Source organism: Anolis sagrei, chromosome 7 (genome assembly GCF_037176765.1).
Source record: "Anolis sagrei isolate rAnoSag1 chromosome 7, rAnoSag1.mat, whole genome shotgun sequence".
Classification (NCBI taxonomy): Eukaryota; Metazoa; Chordata; class Lepidosauria; order Squamata; family Dactyloidae; genus Anolis; species Anolis sagrei.
Genome location: NC_090027.1, coordinates 15,318,273 through 15,345,677, shown reverse-complemented (window position 1 = coordinate 15,345,677; position 27,405 = coordinate 15,318,273). Strand labels below are relative to the sequence as shown.

The 27,405-nt window shown below is 41.9% G+C and overlaps 1 protein-coding gene across 3 annotated transcripts in view; it reads right to left on the bottom strand.

Annotated features, from left to right (window-relative positions):
• Positions 1 to 27,405, bottom strand: part of ZMIZ2 (zinc finger MIZ-type containing 2) — a 126,567-nt gene that overhangs the window by 10,979 nt on the left and 88,183 nt on the right. For all 3 annotated transcript variants that reach the window (XM_067470689.1, XM_067470688.1, XM_060786937.2), the window contains 11 exons: positions 25,160 to 25,352; positions 23,766 to 24,029; positions 19,781 to 19,960; positions 17,395 to 17,475; positions 16,243 to 16,414; positions 15,926 to 16,067; positions 12,866 to 13,076; positions 10,992 to 11,097; positions 8,198 to 8,355; positions 7,793 to 7,860; positions 5,167 to 5,235 (listed from right to left, as the gene is read on the bottom strand). In XM_067470689.1, the coding sequence (XP_067326790.1) occupies positions 5,167 to 5,235; positions 7,793 to 7,860; positions 8,198 to 8,355; positions 10,992 to 11,097; positions 12,866 to 13,076; positions 15,926 to 16,067; positions 16,243 to 16,414; positions 17,395 to 17,475; positions 19,781 to 19,960; positions 23,766 to 24,029; positions 25,160 to 25,352 (1,644 nt within the window). The remainder of the gene's footprint in view (positions 1 to 5,166; positions 5,236 to 7,792; positions 7,861 to 8,197; positions 8,356 to 10,991; positions 11,098 to 12,865; positions 13,077 to 15,925; positions 16,068 to 16,242; positions 16,415 to 17,394; positions 17,476 to 19,780; positions 19,961 to 23,765; positions 24,030 to 25,159; positions 25,353 to 27,405) is intronic.

Sequence of the window (27,405 nt, the reverse complement as noted above, 5' to 3'; positions counted from 1 at the left end):
GTAATTCAGAAGACCTCCCTCAAATTGGAAATGATAAGTCAAGACAGGGGAAACCTACAACCCTCGAGATGTTGCTGGAATACAGTTGCTACCATTACTGAGCATTGGCCATGCTACCTGGGGAAGGTGAAAACCAGTGATATCTAGAGAGCCAAATGTAACTCAATCTTTTTTCCCTAAATTACATCCCCCAGAGTGGGTATCTTCTACCTTATTTATCCCCAGGCAACCCAATGGCAACTGCAGTGCAGTCAAAGAGAAACTCTGCTTGGAAGTAACACTTTACAGAATAAGGGGTTTCACTTATCAGTCTTTTAAGGGGAGATGATTTTGATTCCTTTAGATCAGCGTTTCTCAATCTGCGGATCAGGACTCCTGGGGGGATCGTAAGGGGGGGTGTCAGAGGGACTGCCAAAGACCATCAGAAAACAGAATTTTCTGTTGGTCATGGGGGTTCTGTGTGGGAAGTTTGGCCCAATTCCATCATTAGTGGGGTTCAAAATGCTCTTTGATTGTAGGTTAATTATAAATCCCAGCAACTACAACTCCCAAATGACAAATCATCTTCTCCCCAATCCTACTTTGTGTTTTGTTTGTTTGCTTATTTTTAATGCAGTACAACTGTTTGGTTCGTTCCTGATACATGAGAAACTGTATTAAGGGATTGCGACATTAGGAAGGTTGGTTTAGATTGTTTTGGCCTTGAGTAGGTTCCCAGATCATATCCAACCTGAAGATGAAGGAAGGCCTGAGATTGCCATAACGAGCAGAGACCTCACATGAACCTCATATGCTTCTTTTTTAGCGTTTCTCTACTTGCTTGTGGCTGTTGTTATTCTTTTGCAGAAAGGTTTGTCCTTGGCAATGTTAAAGGGCTACTGGGGATAACACAGTGAATGTATACAGCAAGGCCAGGGTATCAGTGCCTCAATGCCCAGCAGGTTTGATCTGGTTCCTTCTTGTTTATGTAAAGCAATGCTGTCTTTTTTTTCTGGCAGTGAAAAACTGAGAACATGAGGCCCTCATATGGTGGAAAGAAAGTTCTGCATGTTGTCTGGATTTGCTCTGAATTCTAGGTTAAGGGAGGCCTGTCACACATTCATAACAGCACTGGATTTGGGGGGCTGGGATAAAATCCTACCCCCTCAGACAGAAGGGTGGCGTTGGAGTCAGGGAAAGGGAATGAAGCTCTACTGAACATGTTAAAGAGCAAAGATTTCAACTCTTAAACAAATAAAGGAGCAAAACTACTCTGGTCACAAATCACTATGTGGCAAAGAAACAATGCTGCTCTTGGCACATTTTTCTACCATGCATGAGAGGAACGAACCAAGGAAAGTCAGGTAATTCTATCGAATGCATGTTCCAGCACACAACCGTTTTCCAAGCCTTTCTGGAACATTACTTTTTGGACTCTTACAGTTCCTAGATCAGAGAGATACAGTCCAAAAAAGGAACTTTTTTTGTGACCAGGGGAGCATTTGCACAGTTAAAACTTGTGCGCCAGCTGTGCCCATACCTTGGGAAGTCTAACTTGCCCATTGTAGTCCACACTCTAGTAACATCCCGTATAGACTACTGCAATGTGCTCTACGTGGGGTTGCCTTTGAAGACTGTCCGGAAGCTTCAAATGGTCCAACGGATGGCAGCCAGATTGCTAACAGGAGCGGCGCTCAGAGAGCATACAACTCCTCTGCTGTGTCAGCTGCACTGGCTGCCAGTCTGCAACTGGGCACAATTCAAAGTGCTGGCTTTAGCCTATAAAGCCCTAAACTAGGGGTCATCAAACTTTTTAAAGAGGGCCAGGTCACAGTCCCTCAAACTGTTGGAGGGCTGGATTATAATTTGAAAAAACACGAATTCCTATGCACAGTGCACACATCTTATTTGCAGTGCAAAAAACACTTAAAAACAATACAATACAATAATTAAAATGAAGACCAATGTAAACAAATATAATCTTATTGTTTGTTTGTTTTTTAATCTGTCTCTTCTATAACATGTTTTTAATCTGCTTTTTTTCTGACCTACTTGGAAACTACAATTCCCTTCCTTGGGCACCTGCGCCCCATTCTATATTGTGCTGGCCACAGACCGTAATAAATCACTGATTGATTGATAATCTTGTTAGTATTTCAATGAGCAGTGTGGGCCTGCTTTTGGCTGATGAAAAGGGATTCTCGTTGTTGTATGCTTTCAAGTCGTTTCACCTTGAGCGAGGGCCGGGTAAATGACCTTGGAGGGTTGTATCCGGCCCCCGGGCCTTAGTTTGAGGACCCCTGCCCTAAACGGTTCTGGCCCAACTTACCTGTCCAAACGCATCTCCCCTTATGAACCTGCTAGACTTTAAGATCATCCGGGGAGGACCTGCTCTCGATCCTGCCTGCATCACAAATACATTTGGCGGGGACGAGAGACAGGGCCTTCTCAATGGTGGCCCCTCGGCTATGAAACGCCTTTCCTAGGGACATTAGATTGGCCCCCTCCCTCTTAACATTCCAGAAAACAGTCAAGACCTGGCTGTTTGAGCAAGCGTTTGAAAATGCAATGCAAAAGACATAGGAACTTGGAATGACTGGATGACGAGATGGATAATATTTTTAATTAGGAGATGCAAATGGCTTATGTTTTTATTACTTTTGTTTGGTTTTATACTATATATTAATTTTTTAAATGTTTTATTATGTTCTTGGGCATCAAATCGTTGCCTCTGTAAACCACCCTGAGTTGCCTGGGGGCTGAGAAGGGAGGTATATAAATATAGTAAATAAATAAATAATAAATAAACTTCTCAAAGCTCTAACTTTAATTTTGTTTCTCATCAACCAACTCTCCAATGCTTGCACTCACAGGAGAGCCCAGGGATCCCTGTGGAAATCCTTGGTATGAGATGTAGAGCCAGCATCTGGTCGGGTCTTCTTGCGCAGTTTCTTTTCATCAGCATAATGCAGATCTATTCTTAGGTTTTTTTTATGACCCTGTGCTTGGTTATTACAAAATTCTAAATTCTCTCCTTAGTTCTGTGTTCATGTTAATATAACACATATTGTATTTTATTTTAGGCATTTTAAAGAATGTGTAGGTGTCTCAGATGAATGTAATCACACTTAGCATGGAGAACTCATACAGGGCATGGGAAAGAAGGAAAGAAAATGATGGCAGTGCCATAAATTTTGTAGCTGAGATTTGCAAAGATTCTGGATAGCCAAGCCCCATATTACTTTCATTAACCATCCTTCATATGGTAGAATGGGGAAGGGAGGGTTTTTTTTTTTTTTTGTCGTGTCAGGAGCAACCGCTCCTGTTGTGAGAGAATTGGCCGTCTGCAAGGACATTGCCCAGGGGACGCCTGGATGATTTTTGATGTTTTATCATCCTTGTGGGAGGCTTCTCTCATGTCCCCGCATGAGGAGCTAGAGCTAATAGAGGGAGCTCATCCACCTCTCCCCGGATTCAAACCTGCGACCTGTCGGTCTTCAGTCCTGCCGGCACAGTGCTTTAACCCACTGCGCCACCGGGGGCTCCGAAGGGAGGGTGTGCTGGTAGTTATTAGCATCATCGATCAACCTATCTTTTCACATGGAATTCATCTTCAATATAATCTAAAGGCATCTGCTTGTAAGTCGTTAATGGCTCTTTTTATTTATTCTCCTTCTCCTAACATTTATTGACCTACTAGCTTGGGTACCCAGCATTACCTGGGCTATTTGAAAAAGTCAATTTTTAAGTGTACAAAATGCATAAGGTTGCAGGTGAACTACAACTCACATCATGCCTGGTTAACCCCCTGAAACTCCATCAGTGGTTGAAGTTTGTAATATTAGGCATGTTTGCTCTAGATGCATCATTGGTGGGGTTCAGTGTGCTCTCTGGCTGTAGGGTACTCTACAACTCCCACTATGGTGAGTCAGTCCCCTCAAACCCCTCCAATAGGTTGAGTTAATCCTGTGCGCCAAGTATGGACCAGATCCATCATTGGTGGAGTGCACAGTTTCCCTGGTTGGGGTGAACTACAACTCCCAGAAAGGAAGGTCAGTTCCCCCCAAACCCCTCTTGTAATCAAATTTGGGCACATCAGGTATGTGTGCCAAATTTGGTGTTTTAGTTCACAGTACTCTCCGGACGTAGGTGAACTACAAATCCCCCAAGTCAATTTTCCCCAAAGACCTCCAGTATTTTTTGGTGGTCATGGGAGTTTTGTGTGCCAAGTTAGTTCTAGGTCTATTGTTGGTGGAGTTCAGAGTGCTATACATCCCAGTACCCACAACTCCTATAAATCATGGTGAATTCTCCCCAAATCTCTCTAGTATGTTTAGTTGCTGATAAATTCCTGTTTTCTGTGTGCCACAGAAAATAATAGAAAAGGGTTAAGGGAGAGGCAGTGGGTGGGGTCATGCAAATTCCACACTGATGGAGAGAGTAAGAAACACTGAGATGTCTGTGGTGGAGGAAAAGCAGAAACTCTAGGATGAAATCGTCCCCATATGAAAGCTTGCACTTGGATGGTGGGCAGTATGGTGTTTGTGGAGGACACTGGCAGGATTCTTGGACATGTTCACGGTGCTCTCTATAACCTGTAATGTCATTGGAGGGAGGGTCATTGGTGTCTCCTGAGTAGTGTATTTGTGGAAGTGAGAACCTGTATGTGTAAGTGGACACCTCAGCCACATACACACATACATATTTTCATTTTTATTATGTGTATAGATATCTGCTTATCATCATATTATTTATCCCATCCTCCTTCCAAAATACCAAAGGGAATCAACAGGGTTGGAGGTGGATGGGGGGGGGGGGTGTTGCAGTTCCTACTTTAATATCAAAATATTAGACAGCTAGGCAACTGGTTCGTGGCAATCTGGTTACCTTTACCTCTGGAGAGGGATCTGAAGCTTACCACAGTGAAAGGCATTAGTTCTTTATCCCTCACTCTCTTACAAATAAATATCCAACTCCTTCATATTCAGGTTTAACATTTTCAATGAACAGCAAATGATCGGGTCTATCTAGGACTGATCCTTCCCCCTCCACCTCCACTCCAGATTCTATAAAGTTTCTATGCAGATAGTATTCCAACCTTAACAGTAATTAAGTGAGCATCAGCTCAATCAAGCTGCAGCCATGTTTCCGAGAAGAATGAAGGGAGAGATGAGTCATAAAACTTACTTCTGAATATAGATTAGAATCCCCAGCATGTATTGATCCACTTCAAGTCCCTCCAGCAAGGCTGTTTTACTGAAAGAAAAGGAAGAGGAAAAGGAATTGACATTGATTTTCTGCACCTACTTTTGTCTTCCCTGGGCACCATATAAGGCTCCAATGCCTGATTTCTGCAGACATTAACATAATCAACTATGCAAGGCAGGGTGAGGATTCTGCCAGCCTGTTAAGAGTTATATAGCAGATGCTTAGCCCTGCTTAAATTTCTGTTTGACAGCCAGATTTGATTGCTTTTGAAGTAATGAGACCTCTATGCCATGCTCGCAGCCTTTCCAGCAGTATTCTACTGGTCACAATAGGGAAAGAGGTGACCACGTCTGGCAAACTCTGAGCTTGATCCAACAGGATCCTTCCCAAGTTGCTCTGCCGCTCTCCTGGAGACACACTTTAGTTCAGCACTTAAGAGACTACCCAATTCTGTGAGAGTTATAGAATAATCATCATCATCATCATCATCATCTATATAAATAGAAATGTAATGTTAATTTGTGGGATTAGCATAACTCAAAAACCACTGGGTGAATTGACACCAAATTTGGACACAATACACCTATCAGGCCAATGAGTGACCATCACTCATAAAAAACACTGGAAAACACAGCAGAAGGGACTTAAAAAGCCAAAAAACTATAGATGGATAGATAGACAGATAGATATAGATAGATATGGATATTTGCATGCGCAAAACCACACATATGTGGTTTTGCGCATACACAAACACGCAAACATAATATATACACAGATTGAGCCACAGCAACGCATGACAGGGGACAACTAGTCGACACATACATACACAATCTATTTCTCTGTTTATATATGCATACTGTCAACACTATATCTATGTATTACTATAAATATTACTATAATTCTCTAAGTAACTAACTTTCTAAGTAACTCTCTTTCTCTATATATACATAAAAATGTAATGTTAATTTGTAATAAGAAATTCAATGTGCAAATTTGATAAATGTGAATTTAAAATGATGTGTGGGAATAAATGGAAGGATGTATGGATGGAGCTAATAATTTTGGAAACACCAGTATAATATTAAGGCCTGCAATGACTATAGTCATTGCAGGCCTTAATATTATACCTGCTTGCTGCTTTGTCATTAAAACTTGCTAATGAGATCTGAAAAGTAAAGTGTGATAAGAACTGGGACAGTGATAAAGGAAATGTTTGCAACCTTCCTTATGTTAAGAAGGAAGTCAACATAAGATCAACACCAATCAAGAAGATCAACACGGAGATGGATGCAGGATGGAAGACGTCTATCATTAATTTACAACTTTGGGACTACATCAACAGAATATTCCTATAAAAGACTCAGGCTAATAATGCTCAAAGTGTGGAAGACCGAGAAGTCTGTTCCACCCGCTATGCTCTGCTCCATGGGAAGGACAGAGGTGGTGTATTCGGAAAGTGTCAGATATGCTATGGGAAAGCATGATTCTGGACACTTTGAGTCTTCTTTCTCAAGGGAAGAGTAAGAAGTGCGCTTTTGGAGTCTTGGATTTTGTGCAGGGAGTCAGGTTCTGTTGTATGGAAAACAGAGATCTGGTCCTTGGCATTGTTCTTAGGGAAAGAAGTTTTGGCATCTCAGCGTTTTGAAGTTTTGACGTTATGGAACTATGCGTTGGCAGGCTGCAGGAAAGCAGGGTCTGGCCTAACAGGTGCTTCTCCAAGGAGGGAGAAAAGGATATGGTAATATTTGGATGCACGTGGATGAATGCATGTACATGTGTGTGAATGCTGAGTGAAAATGTAATTCCCCTATGTTTGTTTGTTAACCAATGTAATTGTGAATCCAATGTAGTTGCATAGAATCTGTATATCCAATGTCATTCTTTGTCTAAATGTTTTCTGTAATCTGATATACCTTCTCACACTGGAAATTGCAATAAAAAGAACCTATGCTTCAAACTTATTGAAAAGTCATTCATGACAGTTTGTGGGATTAACATAACTCAAAAACCACTGGGCAAATTGACACCAAATTTGGACACAGTACACCTATCAGACCAACAAGTGACCATCACTCATAACATTGAAAAACACAGCAGAAGAGACTTCAAAAGGCAAAAAATAAAAAATACACTACAACGCATGCACAAAACCACACATATATATGCAAACACACGTATATACACAAATATACACATACATATACACACACACAAAGCACATATACACAGACTGGGCCACAGCAATGCATGGCGGGATGGCTAGCAATAAGAATAATAACAACAATACATCACACAGTCCTAGACGCTTGGGAAGTGTTCGACTTGTGATTTTGTGATACGAAATCCAGCATATAGATCTCATTTGTTGTGAATACTGTGTTTTTGTGTCAGAATAATAATAATAATAATAATAATAATAATAATAATAATATTTATTTATATTCCGCCCTATCTCCCCGGAGGGACTCAGGGCAGATTCCAAACATAAAAGACAGACATTCAATACTGGAACATAAAACAATACACTCATAGTAACGAAAATTGACAACCCAATATGTAAAAACAAATTATGACTTTGTTGCAGGCCCCAGTCATTGATACTTACTTGCAAACAGGACATCGCCATGTCCCCCTTTCACAGTTCAGCTGGAGGTAGGACTCCAAGTCGAAGCACTAGACAGAAAAACATAAGATGGTCAGAGAGACACAGCATCTGAAGTTGTAATTTACTTCAAAGAATGTGGCTCTGGAGAGAGTGGCTTTGCAGTAAAATGGAAGGAGGGACAGCACTTCATTACCCACTATAGAAAAAGGCTCCCCTCCCTCCTCAGATCAGAGGTTGTCGTTACAGTGATCTATTCCTGGAAAAACAAGTGACGACATTCGCTCTCTTATTTTGAATTTGTGAAAATGGTCTGAAGGCATGGTAACAAGCTATACAAGTGGAACAGATGCAGTTCCCCAAAAGTACACTTCATAGGGCTTGGTGGGGACAGGGACAGAGGCTCACCTGTATGTGCCGGCAGTCGTGGCCTCTGGCAGGAAGCTGGATTCTCCGGAAAGTGATGGGGCATTTCAGAGACACCTTGATGGCGGTCTGCTCCACCCCATCCTCACCATTTGGACCTGGAGTTCCAGGAATTGTGCCACTGCTGAAGTTCCGTTTTACTAAGAATTGAGAGGAGAAACTTGTTAAAGAGCAGTGAGATTTCCACAGAGGAAAGGAAAAATGTTGCTGGACGTGCACAGGCAGAGGACCATGTCCTGTTCTTAACAGTCCCTGTCGGTTTGCCCCAAGTTCTGAAAATACTTCACAGAAACAGATGCCACCAGTTGTAGGCATGTGAATACAACACGTATGCTATATTCTAGTAATAGGTGAAAGTTTCCCGTGACATTAAGTATAGTTGTGTCTGACTCTGGGGGGTGGTGCTCATCTCCATTTTTAAACCGAAGAGCTGGCATTGTCCATAGACACCTCCAAGGTCATGTGGCCGGCATGACTGCATGGAGTGCTTTACTTTCCCATTGAAGAAGTACCTATCGATCTACTCACATTTGTATGTTTTTGAACTGCTAAGTTGGCAGAAGCTGGTGTTAACAGCAGGAGCTCACCCCAATCCCTGGATTCGAATTGCTGATCTTTTGGTCAGCAAATTCAGCAGCTCAGTGGTTTAACCTGCTGCACCATGGGGTGGGGGGCATGATGTATTCTACACTGCTTCAATCTATGGTGATACCTTTCTCATTGGTACAGCTTGGATCAGCCTCTCCCCTGGCAACCCATGCAACCAGCCAATAGTGGATTGGTGGCCATTGTTGCTGTTCTCATGGATGCTGTGACATCTATTATTTTCTAATCTGCTTCATTGACTATTCTAAAGCCTTTGACTGTGTGGATCATAATAAATGGTGGCAAGTTCTTGGTGGGATGGGCATACCAAGCCACCTTGTCTCTCTCCTGAGGAATCTGTACAAGGACCAAGTAGCAACAGTAAGAACTGACCATGGAACAACAGACTGGTTCAAGATTGGGAAAGGCGTACGGCTGCATACCCTCACCCAACCTTTTTAACTTGTATGCAGAACACATCATGCGATGTGCGGGGCTTGATGAATGCAAAGCTGGGGTAAAAATTGCTGGAAGAAACATTAACAACCTCAGATATGCAGATGACACCACTCTGATGGCCAAAAGCGAGGAGGAGCTGAGGAGCCTTCTAATCAAGGTGAAAGAAGAAAGCACAAAAGCCAGGTTGCAGCTAAACGTCAAAAAAACCAAGATTATGGCAACAAGAATGATTGACAACTGGAAAATAAAGGGAGAAAATGTGGAGGCCGTGACAGAGTTTGTATTTCTAAGTGCAAAGATTACTGCAGATGCAGACTGTGGCCAGGAAATCAGAAGACGCTTGCTTCTTGGGAGGAGAGCAATGTCCAGTCTTGATAAAATAGTAAAAAGTAGAGACATCAGACTGGCAACAAAGATCCGCCTAGTCAAAGCCATGGTATTCCCTGTAGTAACCTACGGATGTGAGAGCTGGACCTTAGGGAAGGCTGAGCGAAGGAAGATCGATGCTTTTGAGCTGTGGTGTTGGAGGAAAGTTCTGAGAGTGCCTTGGACTGCGAGAAGATCCAACCAGTCCATCCTCCAGGAAATAAAGCCCGGCTGCTCACTGGAGGGAAGGATACTAGAGACAAAGTTGAAGTACTTTGGCCACATCATGAGGAGACAGGAAAGCCTAGAGAAGACAATTATGCTGGGGAAAGTGGAAGGCAAAAGGAAGAGGGGCCAACCAAGGGCAAGATGGATGGATGGCATCCTTGAAGTGACTGGACTGACCCTGGAGGAGCTGGGGGTGGTGACGGCCGACAGGGAGCTCTGGCGTGGGCTGGTCCATGAGGTCACGAAGAGTCTGAGACGACTGAACGAATGAACAACAACAATGCCAGTCAAGGTGGTCCCACTGGGTGCAGTGCCTAAAGACCTTGACCTGCACTTAAACACAATCGGTGCTGACAAAATTACCATCTGCCAGCTGCAGAAGGCCACCTTACTGGGATCTGCATGCAAATTTTGCGGATTTGATCATTCATGGATTTGATTGAAATGTTATTTCTGATAACAACAACATTATTTGTCGATACATCACACAGTCCTAGACACTTGGGAAGTGTCCGACGTGATACAATGCAACAGCCAGCAGAGTGTCTGTTCTGGACTCATCTTGTTGTGTTTCAAACAGTAACAACAACAGCAACAACAACAACATTATTTGTCGATACATCACACAGTCCTAGACACTTGAGAAGTGTTCGACATATGATCCAATGCAACAGCCAGCAGAGTGTCTGCTGTGGACTCATCTTGTTGTGTTTCTAACAACAACAACAACAACAACAACAATAATCTTTCTTTTTAGACCGCCCTATCTTCTACAGGGAATTCAGGGCAGTTTACACATACAAAGGCAAATATTCAATGCCCAGCATATACCAAAACATCACAGCAATAAACATAATACAGAATAATAACAGCACTGCACTAATCAAATGAAATTAAATATCAAAATAAAAACATAGAACAACTAATCACTAAACAAGTACATTTAAAAGTATGGTCAGCAATAAAACATCTGACATAGTCAGCACAGTTAAAAACTGAGTAATAATTTGGCTGTTAGTTGTTCTTAACTGTACCATAATGGCCACAAAGTACAGATAGGATAGCCTGCTATTCAATGGCATTACTAAAATGCTCTAATGTACAGTCAAGGACAGGATGCAAATGGGCCCATACTCACTTTTGGTGATGCAGTGCTCAGCAGGTAAGAGACGCTTTTTTATCAAACCCTGCAAAACGGACCGCACAGAGGGCCTGTGAACCAGCTGCAGGACAAAGAGATGAGACTAGAGAGAGAGAAATAAGACAAGATGAATTAATTGATTATTTACTTGGTAATTTTCAGCTTAGGAAGGAGAAATCCATCGAGAAATCCCCTCAAAATTATCCCAAAGCCTCAGATAAGTGTAGTTATATGGGGAAAGTATTGTTACAAGTTCTCGTGTTTTACAAACATGTAGGTAAAACAACATTCAAAACACCTGGGGGGAAAAAAGTCACTTAAATCTAATTTTGGTTTTAGCGTGTAGCACACGAGGAAGTAAAATGGGGGGGGGGGGGAGATGTCTCAAACATGAAGATGTATTTTTCTGAGGGCTGATGCCCCAGCACAAGTGGAATCAATCTAATTAGGGTTGTTGTAGGTTTCTTCGGGTTATATGGCCATGCTCTAGAGGCATTTTCTCCTGACGTTTCGCCTGCATCTATGGCAAGCATCCTCAGAGGTAGTTAGGTCTGTTGGAACTAACCTCTCATTTGATATAATAAGTTGCATTTCTTAATTAAATTTCGGTTGTTAAGTTACAAATTCACTTATATATTTTGTCAACTAACACAGTGATTCCGGCCATGAAAGCCTTCGACAATAAATCTAATTTTGGTTTGACTTTTGCGAATTTGATCATTCATGGGTTTGATTGAAATGTCATCTCTGATAATAAATAAACAAACGAACAAACATTATTTGTGTTCTGTCCTATCTCCCCGAAATGACTCAGGGAGGATTCTAATAATAAAAGGCATTCAGTGCCTAAACATAACAAGCAATAAACACATAAATTACAAAAGTTGACAAAATATATAAGTGAATTGTAACTTAACAACCGAAATTTAATTAAGAAATGCAACTTATTATATCAAATGAGAGGCAAAACAAAACATCAAACAGAAGCATCAGTTTTTCAGAACCAGCAGGGTTCTTTGCAAGCAAAGCTTGGTCATTGTTCAAGATGTCTATTGAGCTAGCAGGGAAAACAGGTCCATGGATACAGATCCTCAAAGCAATCCTATTATTATTATTATTATTATTATTATTATTACTATTATTATTATTATGATGTTTATTTTTAGGGCCCCCTAGTGGTGCATCAGCTTAAACCGCTGAGCTGCTGAACTTGCTGACTGGAAGGTTGGTGGTTCAAATCAGGGCAGTGGGGTGAGTTCCCGCTGTTAGCCCCAGCTTCTGCCAACCTAGCCGTTCAAAAACATGCAAATATAAGTAGATGAACAGGTACCCCTTCTGCGGGAAGATAACGGGACTCCACGCAGTCATGCTGGCCACATGACTTTGGAGGTGTCTATGGACAACACTGACTCTTTGGCCTAGAAATGGAGATGAGCACGATCCCCCAGAGTCAGACAGGACTAGACTTAACGTCAGGGGAAACCTTTACCTTTACTACGTTTATTTATATTCCGCTTTTTCTCTCCATAAGGAGACTCAAAGCAACTAACATTAAAAGCATTACAATACAATTTAAAATATACAAATATTAAAACAGTATACTGTTTTAATATTTGTTTAATTCTATGATCACTGTTTCTGCACTGGATGACCTAGAAATCCCTAGAGAAGTGTTATCTCATTTTATTTTTATTTATTTTTTAAAACAACAACAGTAATTTCTTTATTTGTGGCTTTCTACTTTCATAAGTCCAGTACCCTCATCAAATATGCAGGGTCGGCTGTAGTGGCCTAACATCAGAGGACTTTCTCTGAGACACAACAGAGGCACATAGTAGTGTCACAACTTTGCCCAAACGTGGAGAACTTACACAGCAGCAGGCAGTGACTGTGATCTGGATGGTGTTCCTGCCAGGCTGGCACACTTGCTTCAGGTAGAGGGGTTTATGGGATGTCTTGTTGTCTCCCCGCTCAATGGTCAGAGGGGTGGCATTCACGCTGACCTGGACTGAGGCTGGCCAGTTAGTATTCATTTGCCGGTCCTCGTGGTGGTAGCACTTAAACTGAAGTTCCAAATCGGGCCTTGAAAAATGAAGAAGCAACTCAGTGTTAAAAGCCACAATTCCTAAGAAAGGCCAGAGCCCACTGGTAACAAGTGCAAGGAGTTAAGACTGCAGATAATGGAGATGGCTGACCAGGAAAAGCAAGAACCTCTCTTGGTGCTCAAACATTTTGTAAATTCCTTTTCTTCTTCTTTTGAAGGCTATGCTTCTGAAAGAATGCCAGAATCAGGTTGTTCAACCCTTCCAAGTGGGAAAAGGTGGGAGAATGGTTTTGCAAATCTAAGACTGGCCAGGGATTGATGAACTGATCTACTATAAGGGACAAATTATGGAAACTTGCACAAAGCCAGCCCTGTTGTAGCTAGTGGTCTGAAAACCACAACATTTGTGTTGTGTTTCATCATGTCTCCGTTTTATATTGGACTAGCTGTACCCACCACGCGTTGCTGTGGCCAACCTTCCCTCCCTCTTTCTCTTCTTTCTTTCTTTCCTTCCTTCCTTCCTTTATGTTCTTTCCTTATCTCTTTCCTTCCTTCTCTTCCTCTTCCCTTCCCCCTTTTCTTTCTCTTCCTCGTTCTCCCCATTCTTCCTTCTCTACCTATCCTTGGACTGCAACTCCCAGCAGTTCTCCTGATCGATCTATCTACCTCCCTACCCTTCTCTATCTAATCTATCTGAAAGATTGAAAGATTGCTGGGAACTGGAGTCCAGGAATAGGAAATTGGAAATATGCAAGGATTGGGATTTTTGTTGTTGTTGTTGTTGTGTCAGGAGCGTAGCTTCTGTTGTGAGAGAATTGGCCGTCTGCAAGGACGTTACCCAGGGGATGCCCGGATGATTTGATGTATTATCATCCTTGTGGGAGGCTTCTCTCATGTCCCCACATGAGGAGCTGGAGATGATAGAGGGAGCTCATCCACCTCTCCCCAAATTCGAACCTGCAATCTGCCGGCACAGGGGTTTAACCCAGTGCGCCACCGGGGGCTCAAAGGATTGGGATGCTGTCAAAGAAATCCAAGGAGAAGAAAGCTTGCATCTTGGAAGCAGTGCATTTCGATCATCCTCCACTCCTAAGGGGCCTGGTCTAGGGGATGCTGGGAGCTGTAGTCCGGAAGAGAGTGGATATGCTATTGTGTGTTTTGTTTACCAGAGGAGTCGTTTTTGTGCGTGTGCTGTTGTGTCTTCTCACTTTTTTGGATTTTAAGTCCTTTATGCTGTGTTTTTCAGTGTTTTTAAGAGTGATGGTCACTCGTTGGCCTGATAGGTGTCTTGTGTCTAAATTTGGTGTCAATTCGTCTAGTGGTTTTTGAGTTATGTTAATCCCACAAACTAACATTACATTTTTATTTATATAGATTGCAAGACTTTTTTCGTGTGCAGGTGAATAAAATTTCAGAGTCCACATTTATTTATATGTCTTTTCCGCATTATATAAAAAAATCAATTTGTGGGTTTTTTTTCACTTACATGTATTTGAGCTGTGCACATTTTTAAAAGGTATTTTCTTTCTCTGAAACACAACACATATGTTCTGTAAATGCGATTTCCTAGCCTAAGTATGTTTTGCAAAGGGTGTCGAGAAGTACAAAACATACTTTTTCTGAGACTTCCCCCGTCCAACACTTCCCCTGTCCTATAGAAAGTGCAGAGATTACGAGAATATTAGGAGATTACGGCTACAACCAGATTATAAGCAGTCAACCATGGCCTGATATCTCTTTTTCCACTGCCTGTTTTCTACCGTTGGCCTTTCAAATCTCTGTTTTTGACAATCTGAGGGTAGCTAATTTTTTTTAGTTTACTGCCAGGCCCATTTTGGAGGCTCAAAACAAACCATCATACATTTTAAAGACATCAAACTGCCATTCAGGCTAAGAAATGCTTGTTTAAAGCTGTTTTCCCATTTTTCAGAAATAAGACTGAAGAGCAGCTCTATGGAAAACATTTCACAGTAAAGATTTTCTGCAATAATATGGAAAGGTTTCTGAGAACATTTATCTATCTTCCCAAGAAAATGTTTTTAAAAGCAAAAGGTGGCAAAAAATTTCTTTGGAATACAACTCTCAGAATTCCTCAGAACTTTAGGACTGTGATGGGGCAGAATCATAGAATCATAAAATCATAAGAGTTGGAAGAGACCTTGTGGGCCATCCAGTCCAATCCCATTCAAGAAGCAGGAAAATCATATTCAAAGCACCCCTGACAGATGGCCAACCAGCCTCTGCTTAACAGCCTCCAAAGAAGGAGTTTCCACCACACTGTGGGGCAGAGAGTTCCACTGCTGAACAGCTCTCACAGTTAGAAAGTTCTTCCTAATGTTCAGGTGGAATCTCCTTTCCTCTAGTTTGAAACCATTGCTCCACGTCCTAGTCTCCAGGACAGCAGAAAACAAGCTTGCTTGCTTCTTCCTATGACTTCCCCTCACATAATTATACATGGCTATCATGTCTTTTCTAAGCCTTCTCTTCTTCAGGCTAAACATGCCCAGCTCTTTAAGCCGCTCCTCATAGAAAAAAGGAAAAGTTGTTTACAGTGTTTTCAGTGCCATGATAACAAACTCTACTGGTTCATAAACAGCTTTGGAAATACTGACTCCTCATATTCATCATAGGTCCTGCACCTATCATCACAACACAGCACAACCACTTCCCCAACTGGGGATGATGGAGCATGTAATCCAATTCACATAGAGTATAATGAATTGAGTAAGCCTCTGACTACAGATTCTGATTATATTTTTAAAAAAGTCCCATTTCAGAACCAAAGGAGTAGGAAACATTCTTAGCTAGAGGTGGTTAAAAAAAACAATAATTATTATTGTACAGGAACTCTGGTGTTGTGAGGAAAGGAGGAGGGAGGTTCTCTCACCTGAGCATCAGAGTCTTGTAAACTGAGTCCCTGAGCTGGAAGACATGGTTGCTGACTGCCAAGTTGTGCTGGAGTCGGAAGGGCTCCAATACCACCCCATCCCGCACGGGGAAGGTCAAGCGCAATTCATCACAAGGGTTTCCTGATGGGGTGAGACAAGAGAATGGAGTAGTGAAAGGGTGAGGGCATAGGGCTGTGGCTCTAGAAGGTATATGTGCAGGCGAGAAGGGGGTGTGTGGCAGCCGGACCTGGCACTTAAATCACTACATCATGCCAGCACTTAATGCCAAAATCTAGGGTCCTGGAGCTGAACTTACCAGATGGAGAAGGGTGTAAAGAGTTGATATTAGGTTTGATGTCTGGAAGGAATGGTGATTTCACATCCTGGCCTGGGGACATATAGGGAGGGATGTTACTGCCAGGTGTCATCGGAGGAGTGGGGTTGCCAGGCAATGGGGAACTGGGGTAACCAGGCATGGATCTTCCAGGCTGAAAAGAGAACCAAGCGGTAAAGGTAAAGGTCTTCTCTTGACATTAGGTCCAGTCGGGTCCAACTCTGGGGGTGGTGCTCATCTCAATTTCTAAGCCGAAGACACCTCCAAGGTCATATGGCCGGCATGACTGCACGGAGTGCTGTTACCTTCCCACAGAACTGGTACCTATTGATCTACTCACATTTGCATGTTTTTGAACTGCTAGGTTGGAAGCTGGGGCTAACAGCAGGAGCTCACCCTTTCGGTCAGCAAGTTCAGCAGCTCGGCGGTTTAACTCGCAGTGCCACTGGGGGCTCCAAGATCTTACTAAGCTATAAAATACTTTCTCTCCTCTATTTATTTATTTATTTATTTATTATGGAAGTAGCATCCAATAGTGAAAGGACCAAGGCAGTGACATCTCCAGCTCATCCCTTGTTTGGGTATCAGCCAGCACATCAACGACTTAAATCAAGAAATAATTTTCTAAGATCTACAGAGACACTCGCTGGAATACCCCAGCAAGAGAGAGTCCAAAAGTGGCAGGCACAAACCCAGAACCTCAATCAATGGCTGATACCAAATGAGAGACTCCCCACTGGGCACACAGAAAACTGGGCGACTTGGAAAGCGCTGAACAGACTGCACTCTGGCACCACGAGATGCAGAGCCAAACTCAAGAAATGGGGCTACAAAGTGGAATCCATGACATGCGAGTGTGGAGAAGAGCAAACCACTGACCACCTGCTGCAATGCAACCTGAGCTCTGCTACATGCACAATGGAGGACCTTCTTATAGTAACACCAGAGGCACTCCAAGTGGCCAGATACTGGTCAAAGGACATTTAGTCAACTACCAAGCTTGCAAACTTTGTGTTTTGTCTGTTTGTTTGTTTTGTTAAAAATGTAATACAACTGTCTGGTTGCTCCTGACACGATAAATAAATAACCTAAGTACCCAAGCAAGTCTTGATGAAAGTGAGCAAGGTGACTTACCCCATTCATCGTTGTCTGCCCATAGCTGTTGAAATTGCCTCCGTTGAAATTGGCGGTTTGACCATTGAACTGATCAGGAGTCTATAAAATAAACCAAAATCCCGTTAAGATACCAAGAAGCTGCTTTCAGACCATCTCAATTCTCAAGGGCCAAAACCGCCTTAATCCTTAATTGACACATTCATTCATGAAATTATAGCCAACGTTTTTGAATTTCAATGAAGGTTAATAATTCTTCTGAGCAATGCCGGGTAATCCAACTAATACAAATATAAAAGTAAAGTATGATTATAGCATCAGTATCATAACTCTTATATATTCATAATTTTATGCACAATATTCCTAAGAATGCAACATATAGTATGTTTATAAAACAGCATTCCAGCCTCAGGAATATTTCTGATTACAAACAGAAGACTTCAGATCTTTTAATATATAATCAAACCACTTACAAAGCATGCTTTCTCCCACCCTCTCTATACACACACATATATGAAACTATCATAATCACTCATGCCATAAATATCCTAAAGGCATTCGATTCTGTCTGATCTTGGAAACGGGACAGCCCTAGTTTGTACTTGATTGGAGACTAATGAATACCTAGTACTGTAGGCTAAGTTTCAGAGGAAGGAACTGGCAAAACCACCTCTGAGTATTCCTAACCTAAGGAAAGCATATAAAACCCATGGGGTCATCATACGTTGACAAGTGATTTGTGGGGGGGGGGGGGGGGGGAGGTGTTTGCACATGCACATATACATCACAATCATGCTCCCTTCTTCTTCTGCCTCCTATGCTACCATGAGCTTAAATAAGTTTATACAACTTCCAGTCCTGTTTTTTTTTTTAAAAGCTGCCTCTCAAAGTGATGCTACAAAGTGATGCTACAAGGCCAAAAGACGCATCAAGGCCAATAAGTCATTATTCTAAACCTTTGAATCTATGTATCTTTCTTTCCAAAGAAAATTTCCCATCTGTTTTTCCCCTCCACTGCTCTACAAGAGATCTTTTGTTTTGCAGGACTTATCTTTTTGGCTTTTGTCCTTGGGGTTCATTTCTCCATGCACTCATTCTATTTATATTCTACCTTTCCCCCAAAACTACTACTCAAGGCACTACTACTACTGTTTTTTTAAAAAGTATAATATAGATTTTATTTGTTTGTTTATTTATTTATTTATTTAAAATATGTATATTCCGCCCTTCTCACCCTGAAGGGGACTCAGGGTGGAACACAGCATATACATGGCAAACATTCAATGAAGGGACACAGATTCACATACAATACATAAACATTAAAAAACATTTATCAAAATATTAAAATACACCATTTAAAACCGTCCTAGTCATCAGCATCAAATCTAATTGGCCTGGTCATCTTTCCTATTGCTGCTTTATTGCCCTGTCCCGAACGCTTGGTCCCACAGCCAATTTTTTACCATCCTTCTAAAGGACAGGAGGGAGGGGGGCGACCTGATCTCACCAAGAAGGGAGTTCCATAGCTGGGGAGCAATCACCGAGAAAGCCCTATCTCTCGTCCCCACCAATCGTGCCTGTGACAATGGCGGGACGGAAAGCAGGGTCTCCTTGGAGAATCTTAATCACCATGATGGTTCATGGGGGGATATACACACACATACACACATTATGATGTCACATTATGATGTCACATTCCAGTGCTTATTATTACTAACGAGTTTTCTAATGTTAATGTTAAAGTTAAATTAATGTTAAAGTATGGGACTTTAGTCAATATATAGCTTATTAGGTGACAAAGTAGGGAAGGCATTTATCACAATGATTGGAGAAACATACTGAAGTTGCTAACAATTATCTGTGTATGTATTGTTGACTTCTCATAACCATTAAAAGGGTCAAAAACACAGTGGGATGGATTTGTGTGGCTCTAATCCATGGTTGTTCTTTTATTCTTGCAAGGTACATTTGTATTCTGTCTGATTTGGGACTGAAGTTTCCCATCCATCCCCAAATCAACACAGCTTCAGCAGGGACTCCATCCTGTGTCCTACGGATTTTCCCAGGGCTCATCTCCTTGCTAACTACTCACTTCAGAATCATTAAACAAGGAAAGAAAGCTCTCATCTTTTCTTCCTTTTTCTCCAATGTGACTATAGGAACCTTACCTGTGAACTACCTGAAGATTAACCTCTTAGGATGATTTTGGAAAAAAAAGTATGAATCTAAAATGAATAAATGATTAAATATCCAATGGAAAGGACAAATGCCAGAGATAGCAAAACATTCTTTTGCTGCAAGTTAAACCTGACATGCTTGTCATCCTTAACTGGGATTTTCATTCTCCACTCTAAATTTCTCACAATTCAGAGAATCTTGGGGTACACTTGCCATAGTAACTGATTACCTTATAGTATGGACCACTTGTGCCCGAAGCTGATAGATACTGGCTCATTCCCTGCTGCATGGGCATCCTGTGGCCGCCATATGATGGGGATGGAGCAGATGGCTGAGATGCGCTTGGGATGTATTGACCAGCTTGGGAAGGGTACTGGCCACCTTGAATATATTGTTGTCCTGGATAACCCTGGAGGAGACACAAAGAGAAAGGAGAATAATGACAGCCACACAGAATTTACTGAGTGACTTTTGTATACCACTTTGCACCTGGGCAAGATAATTCAAAGGCGTTTACAGTAAAATAATTAAAAACAATCCAAGTATTTTTTTAAAAAAATCTCAACTGAAAAATATATTTCTAATTAGCAGAAAATGGCAGCAATGAAACTTTTTAAAAAGTATGGCGCCAACAAAAGAGCGGGATGCATGGAAGTGTGGATCCCCAAATACACAGCCTACCGAAGGCTATTTTACAGCTCTGTAGCAACAAAGGAAAAGGCCCTTCCTCTTATGGAACCAAATTTGGTCTCCGACTATGATGAAACTTTCAGTTAATTTTCAAGTGCTTCCAGATGGACAGCTTTAACTGCTTAAAATCAAAAGGCATACATTCCATCTTTTTCCTAAATTGATTTTCTCTGACAAAAAAAGGATGGAAGAAGCAATAGGAAATTATGGACGAGTTGCAAACTGAAGCTGCTGTTCAGGCCTTTGGTGTGCCTCAGTGAGCAAGTAAGCACCTTATGGAAACTGTGAAAGTCCTGAGAAGCTCAGACTGAAGACTTACTATATATATAGGATTACTGCCTTATTTTATTTCATCTAGAAAGGCAACTAACTTCATCTAAACATACATGACAAATAGAGGCTACTGACTCCTCCTGCACACAGTCTGCACCCAATACAGTGTCAACATTTGCAAACACAAAAGCAATTTATTTGCCAAGTGCCCTGCAAACATGTCACAGCAAGCCACTGAGAATGAAACAGAAATAAACTTTAATCTACATTGTAAAGAGACTCGCACTCTGAAAAGGTGTAGTAGATAGTACTATGTGGGCAAAACAATGAAAGAATAATAAGATTCCTAAGAATGGATATTCAGATATGATTCTAGACTGAAATTAACTATTTGCTCCAGATTTGTTCCAGCTTAACTGGCTGAAAGGATAAAGGAACGTCACCAGATTTAGGAAACAGGTCCATCAAAATAATGTTCAATGGCATTTTCTACAAATAGATAAGGGGATCTGTAGATTTAAATACCAATCCAAGTCGTCTCCCCATCTGTTTCAGCAGTTGTCTCTGTGCAGTGTTCCTTCTGATTCACACTATTAACTATGGATTTGAGCCACATCATGCTATTTGCACTCAGTTCAACTTAAAGAGCGTGTGCTTGCCTGTAACTGATTCTTCAAGTAGTCATCTGTAAATGCATACAACTGGGACACTGGCTAATTTGGAAACTACTCGCTCTTCAGAAGAATTCTGGTGGCTGCTCTGCTTCCTCCCAGTGCACACAACTACTGATCTTTTCACCCAATTCCCTACACCAACTGGAGCTGTAAGGAGACAGGTAATGTAGGTGGCTGGCAGAGGCTGCCAGAATGCAAAATCAATGAAGCTTGGCACCACTTATGGCTCAACGCTAGGGAATCGTGGGAACTGTACTTTTACAAGGTCTTCAGCCTTCTGTGCCAAACAGGACTGGTGTTTCACCAAATTAGAAATTCCAGGACTCCACAGCATTGTGCCACAGCAGTTAAAGCAAGATGTAAGACTTGGTCCATGGTATATTATAATACGGTAATTGTTTGTTTGTTTGTTTGTTTGTTTATTTATTTAGAAGTTTTATATACCAGTCTTCTCACCTCCGAGGAGGGACTCAGGCCAGTTCACAACATGTGTTCATATACAGTAATATAAAAGCAGCACAGTGCATCATCATTATACATTAAAATATAAAATACAATAAAATACATCATCACATTACACAAGCCAAGTCGTCAAATACAGTCACAATTCATCACCATCCTTCCATGTGGACAAGGGTTATTGGCTCAATAATCGAATGCCATATTCCAAAGACAGGTTTTTATTAGCTTTCTAAAGGTCAGGAGGGAAGGAGAAGATCTAATCTCTGGTGGGAGGGAATTCCAAAGCCGAGGGGCCACCATCGAGAAGGCCCTGCCCCTCGTTCCCACCACACGCGATTGCGAGAGTGGTGGGACCAAGAGCAGGGCCCCTCCGGAAGATCTTAATAACCTTGGTGGTTGATAGGGGAGAATCCGTTTGGACAGGTAAACTGGGCTGGAGTCGTTTAGGGCTTTATAGGTCAAGACCAGCACTTTGAATTGTGCTCGGAAGCTAATTGGCAGCCAGTTGAGCTGGCGTAACAGAGGAGTCGTATGCTCTCTGCACCCCGCTCCTGTTAGCAATCTGGCTGCCACTCGTTGGACTAATGGAAGCTTCCGGGCAATCTTCAGAGCCAACCCCACGTAGAGAGCGTTGTATTAGTCTAAACGGGATGTAACCAGAGCGTGGACCACCATGGCCAAGTCAGACTTCCCAAGGTATGGGCGCAGCTGGCGCAAAAGTTTTAATTGTGCAAAAGCTCCCCTGACCACTTTATAAATAAAGTGTATAATAATAACACTTTATTTATATTCTGCCCTTCTCACCCCGAAGGGAACTCAGGGCGGATCACAGTGCACATACATGGCAAACATTCAATGCCACTTTGTATAGACAATACACAGACAGACAGAACAGAAGGAGATGACATGGAAGGTTGGGCTTGAGTCTAGAGGGTGCTGTTGCTCCATCCTCTATGACAAAGAGCCGTCAGGACTTCCTCCTTCCTTTTGGTCACCAAGCATTTTCTGATTTTCTTTCTTGATGGCATCATAAAACACCTCCTCCGTTTTTTTAGCGGTACCTAATTTCTCTAATCACAGCTAAAGCTGTTTTTGAATTGCTTAGGTAAACAATGAGCTAGGCTGAGAGTTGGCAGCTCATGCTAACTTGGGGCTTCAAACTTGCAACCTTTTGGTTGATAGATCTTATAATTGCTGATGATTTACCAGCTGTGCTAAACCTCCAGCCCCTACAACACCAGTAATGTCAATCTGGTGGCAAGTTATTCTGATTAAGTCCTCTGTATACCAGGTATACACTCACTGTCATATAGTTACAACGTTTGCCATGTGCTAGACTTTGTGGAAACACACATAAAGAATTATACTCCAACTTCTGTTTCAGACTTATCTACATTTTCTGGCCTTCAGAGAAAATAGCTTTCCTCCCACATTGTAACAAACAATATCTTAACATTAATGATTAGGTGCTTTCTCTTTGTTTTGAACCCCTTCTTATATCTCCACACTTCAGTTTTTCGTGCAGCCTCACAATTCATTCTTGTTTGGCAAAAGAAGCAAAACAAAAGTAAATCAGCTCAGTGAATTAGTTGCACAGCTACTTTATTTTATGGAATGCTGACTTGTTATTGTGTGTAAATGTAGCCTAATTAAATACATTAGAAACCAAAACATAAACTTGATAACATTGTAGTAAATAATATGAGCGGGGAAGGGAACAATTCTGTGATGTGTCTGTTAAGGTGTGCAATAAGGTTACAAGCAACTAAAAATAAACAAGTGAGATTATTCATGATGAATGGTAAAATATAATCAACATAATTTTTGTAGTGTGTGTGTAAAGCAGTTTTACTGACCAAGCAGAAAAACAGAAAACTACAGATAGGAAGTAGGCAATGTCCCCTAAAGAAGCTTGGGAAGAAAAGCACTACTTTTCGTGAAAAACAGGGGACTAAACAGGCACTATCACCTTAGCTCAATTTCCAATCTGAAATGCATCTTCCTAAGGTGCAACCTGAGTGTTTGCTTATTGCTTTGCCCTTGAATGTCCAGGCTTGGATATACAGCTCAGGAATGGCAATATTTCCAAAACCTGTTCCCTCCCAAAATACTCACCTCGCTGGAGTAGGTCCTTTTGACACTTTGCCTGGGGATCTGCTGCCCTTGTGGGGGGCCAGGATATCCGTGCTGGGGCATCCGTTGTCCACCATAGATGGCATTCATGGTGGGAGGCCTTGCAGCATTCATGCTCATGGGAGACATCCCAGAAGCACCCATCACGCTACCCATGTTGGCAGGATTCATCCCAGGGGGCACAGCTGGTCCTCGGGGGCCCGAGTGAGGAAGGAACTGGTTGTTGAAAGGCTGCCCCGCTCCCATCTCCAGGAGGAAGAAGTTAAAACAAAACTATGAGAAGCCAGGGCCAATGGAAATGGGCAGAAATGTTACAATATCGTTCAACTAAATCCAGCTCCAATGGGCATTGCTTTCCCCCACATTGCCATGCATAGCCATCCCAACCATCCAAGGGACATCATGACATTAAGAACTTGTGCCTAATGAGTCTTTCCTGTTTTCTGTTTCATTCTCTACTCACTTTTCATTTTGTGCTGTGTCCTTTTAGGCTATAAGACTTAAGATTGTCTTTTAAAAATTAGGATGCATTTAATTTATATACTCTGGGAGACTTTTTCAGCTGCAGAGCAAAGCATAAATGTTATACATTAAAATAAATAAATTATTTATTTAAATGGGTTAAACCCTTGTGCCGGCAGGACTAAAGACCGACAGGTTGGAGGTTTGAACCCGGGAAGAATGCAGATGAGTTCCCTCTGTCTCCATATGAGGACATGAGAGAAGCCTCCCACAAGGATGGTAAAACATCAAAATGTCTGGGCATCCCCTGGACAACATCCTTGCAGACGGCCAATTCCCTCACACCAGAAGCGACTTGCAGTTTCTCAAGTTGCTCCTGACACAAAAATAAATAAATTATGCCTCACAAACTATCTCAACAACAGCATTTAAGCCAGGTCCCTTCAACCTGTGGCCCTCCAAGTGTTTTGGATTCGGTCTTCCTCATAAGATCTAATTTTTGAGATACAGAACATATGCCATCTATCAGTTGCCATCTGCTCGCCCATAGCAAATAATAACAACAATATCTAAGAAACTAGAGCTGGTGTGGTCTTTCCAATGCAATTTTCTGAATCAGCCCTCCAAATAACCCCGCAAACAGGCTTAAAAACCAAGACACAAAGAATTTTTTTTTTTAGCCTGTGCTATAGCTGGGGATGATGGAGATTGTAATCAACTGTCTCAGTCTCATGCTGAGAAGACTGCTATGTTTCTGTTTTGGAAGACCTATTAACCAATCAATCCCTTGCATTACATAATATGAGAACAATTGTTATCTTGGGCATTATGACAACGTCACAAGTTAGTCCTCTTTTTCACCCTCAAAATACCATGGGAAGCACCATGCACTGAATCAAGGAGCCAGGTCTTACCGCTCCATACTGGCTCAGTTCCTGGCTCTGCTTCTCTTGCAGGGCGGCAACAGTTGCAGTAGCCGTTGCGGTGGCAGTGGCGGCGGCGGCAGCTACGGCAGCGGCAGCAGCAGCTTGGGTGAAATCCGGAGTGGGCCTCCCAGTATGTGATGGAATGCCCATTCCCCCTGGGCCGTTTGGACTGCCTGCATAACTGGAGCAAAGAGGAGGTTGAGAAGCAAGGCAGCAAAATATGGGTTGTGAGCCAAAGACTGCACTTGACCTACTGGCAATGCTTTGGGTAATCTGAAGTCAACTGGCAAGGCTTTTCATGTCCCTCTTGTTTCAAAATAGCAGCAACAAATGGCATTGAACCTTGCCAAATTACACTGCTGAAGTGGATGAAGTTTGAAATAACTACTAGCTGAGTTTTGAATGAAAAAATGACTTCCATTCAGTTCTGGTATGTCAAACAAATTCCTGGAATCAGACTGTTAACATTTATTTTGCACACAGCCAGCTCCAACTGCTGCTGTTTTGTTTTTTAATTGTGGTGCTGTGGTACACACAATTTTATGTGGTACATAAAATCACATGAATCCAGCAAATCACATAAAATCACATAACTCCTGCAAACTGCTGGTTCCTTGGTCCTTGGCTTCCTGTTGAACCCTAGCCAATATTGGATAAAGCTATATCTTCCCAACAGACCTCAGAGGAATAAAGGGAAGACAGACAAATTACAATGTGGATGCTGTACTCCAAATCTTCTTCAATAAGAACTATATATGGTAGTCAGATCAGTACTCCCATCATTCAGTGTCAGAGTTACTACTCCCATAATTTCTAGCCATCATGGATGAGAGATAATGGGAACTTTAGCCTAACATACTTGGAAGGCACCAGGTAGAGGAAAAGCTGGTACAAGTTGGGAAAGCAGCACCAGAGACCTATTGGATAAGTAGCTGGGAGGCCTAGTCCTGACCCCATCAGCTCAATTGCCCAATCTTTGAGATACTTCACCCTTGTATCATCACCCTTTCCTCAGAGGATGATGACGATGATACAAAATTGAAGTGTCTCAAAGATTAGGCAACTGAGCTGGTGACCATGAGCTGGCAGCCAGGCTTACTCATCACATGTCCTTTTCCCTCCACTTACTCAGCATCCATGACAGCAGGAAGTTGATGACTCTAGAGACAACTAGTAAAAGGTTAAATGAAAATACCTTTCCAGCACTTTTAAAATCCTGAAGGAGGACACAAACTCCCACCAGCAAAAAGGGAGACTAAGTAGGCATTTTGGGGCTGGTGAGGTGTTTTATTTTCTGGCTCACTGGGAACTGGGTGGGCCAGACAATTAAAACAGATAGGCCAATCAGAGAGCATCTAGTTTCAGATAGGAAAATCTTTAATATAGATATGTGTGTATTTTCCTGATTATGATAATCATTCTTAGTGTTGTGGTATTTAAATCAATTAGATCTACTAACAGAAATAATAATAATCATCATCATCATCTTCTTCTTCTTCTTCTTTATTTATATACCCCTCCATCTCCCCGAGGGGACTCAGAGCAGTTCCCAGGTAACATCACAAAACATACAAAGTAAAAAACAGTGCACTCATATGCATGGTTATTCAGGAGTACATCCCACTGCATCCAATAGGACTTGCTCCCAAAAAACATTGTTCAGGACTATAGTTTAAAAAAAAAACCCTTTCCTAAGCACTTATTCCGGCCTACTCAAAATTATGTCCCAATTAGTTCATAAACATGGATTACAACAATTACCTAGCTCAGTGGTTCCCAAACTGTGGGTCCCCAGATGTTTTGGCTTACAACTCCCAGAAATCCCAGCCATTTTACCAGCTGTTAGGATTTCTGGGAGTTGAAAGCCAAAACTTCTGGGGACCCACAGATTGAGAACCACTGGTCTAGTAGGACAGAATAAGAGATGCTCAAAATTCCCTGACAAAGACTTTCGTGGAGCAAGAAATGCCTATTGCCCAATCTGGGTTCATAAAAAGGAAGTGTCACCAAAGGTCATAATGTGAACATGTATTGGATAATGGAGTGCACCAAAGAATGGCAGAAGAAAATCAACCTGCGCTTTATAGATCAGGGGTCCTCAAACTTTTTAAGCAGAGGGTCAGGACACAGTCCCTCAAACTGTTGGAGGGCCAGATTATAATTTGAAAAAAGCATGAATGAATTCCTATATATACTGCACATATCTTATTTGTAGTGCAAACAACACTTTAAAA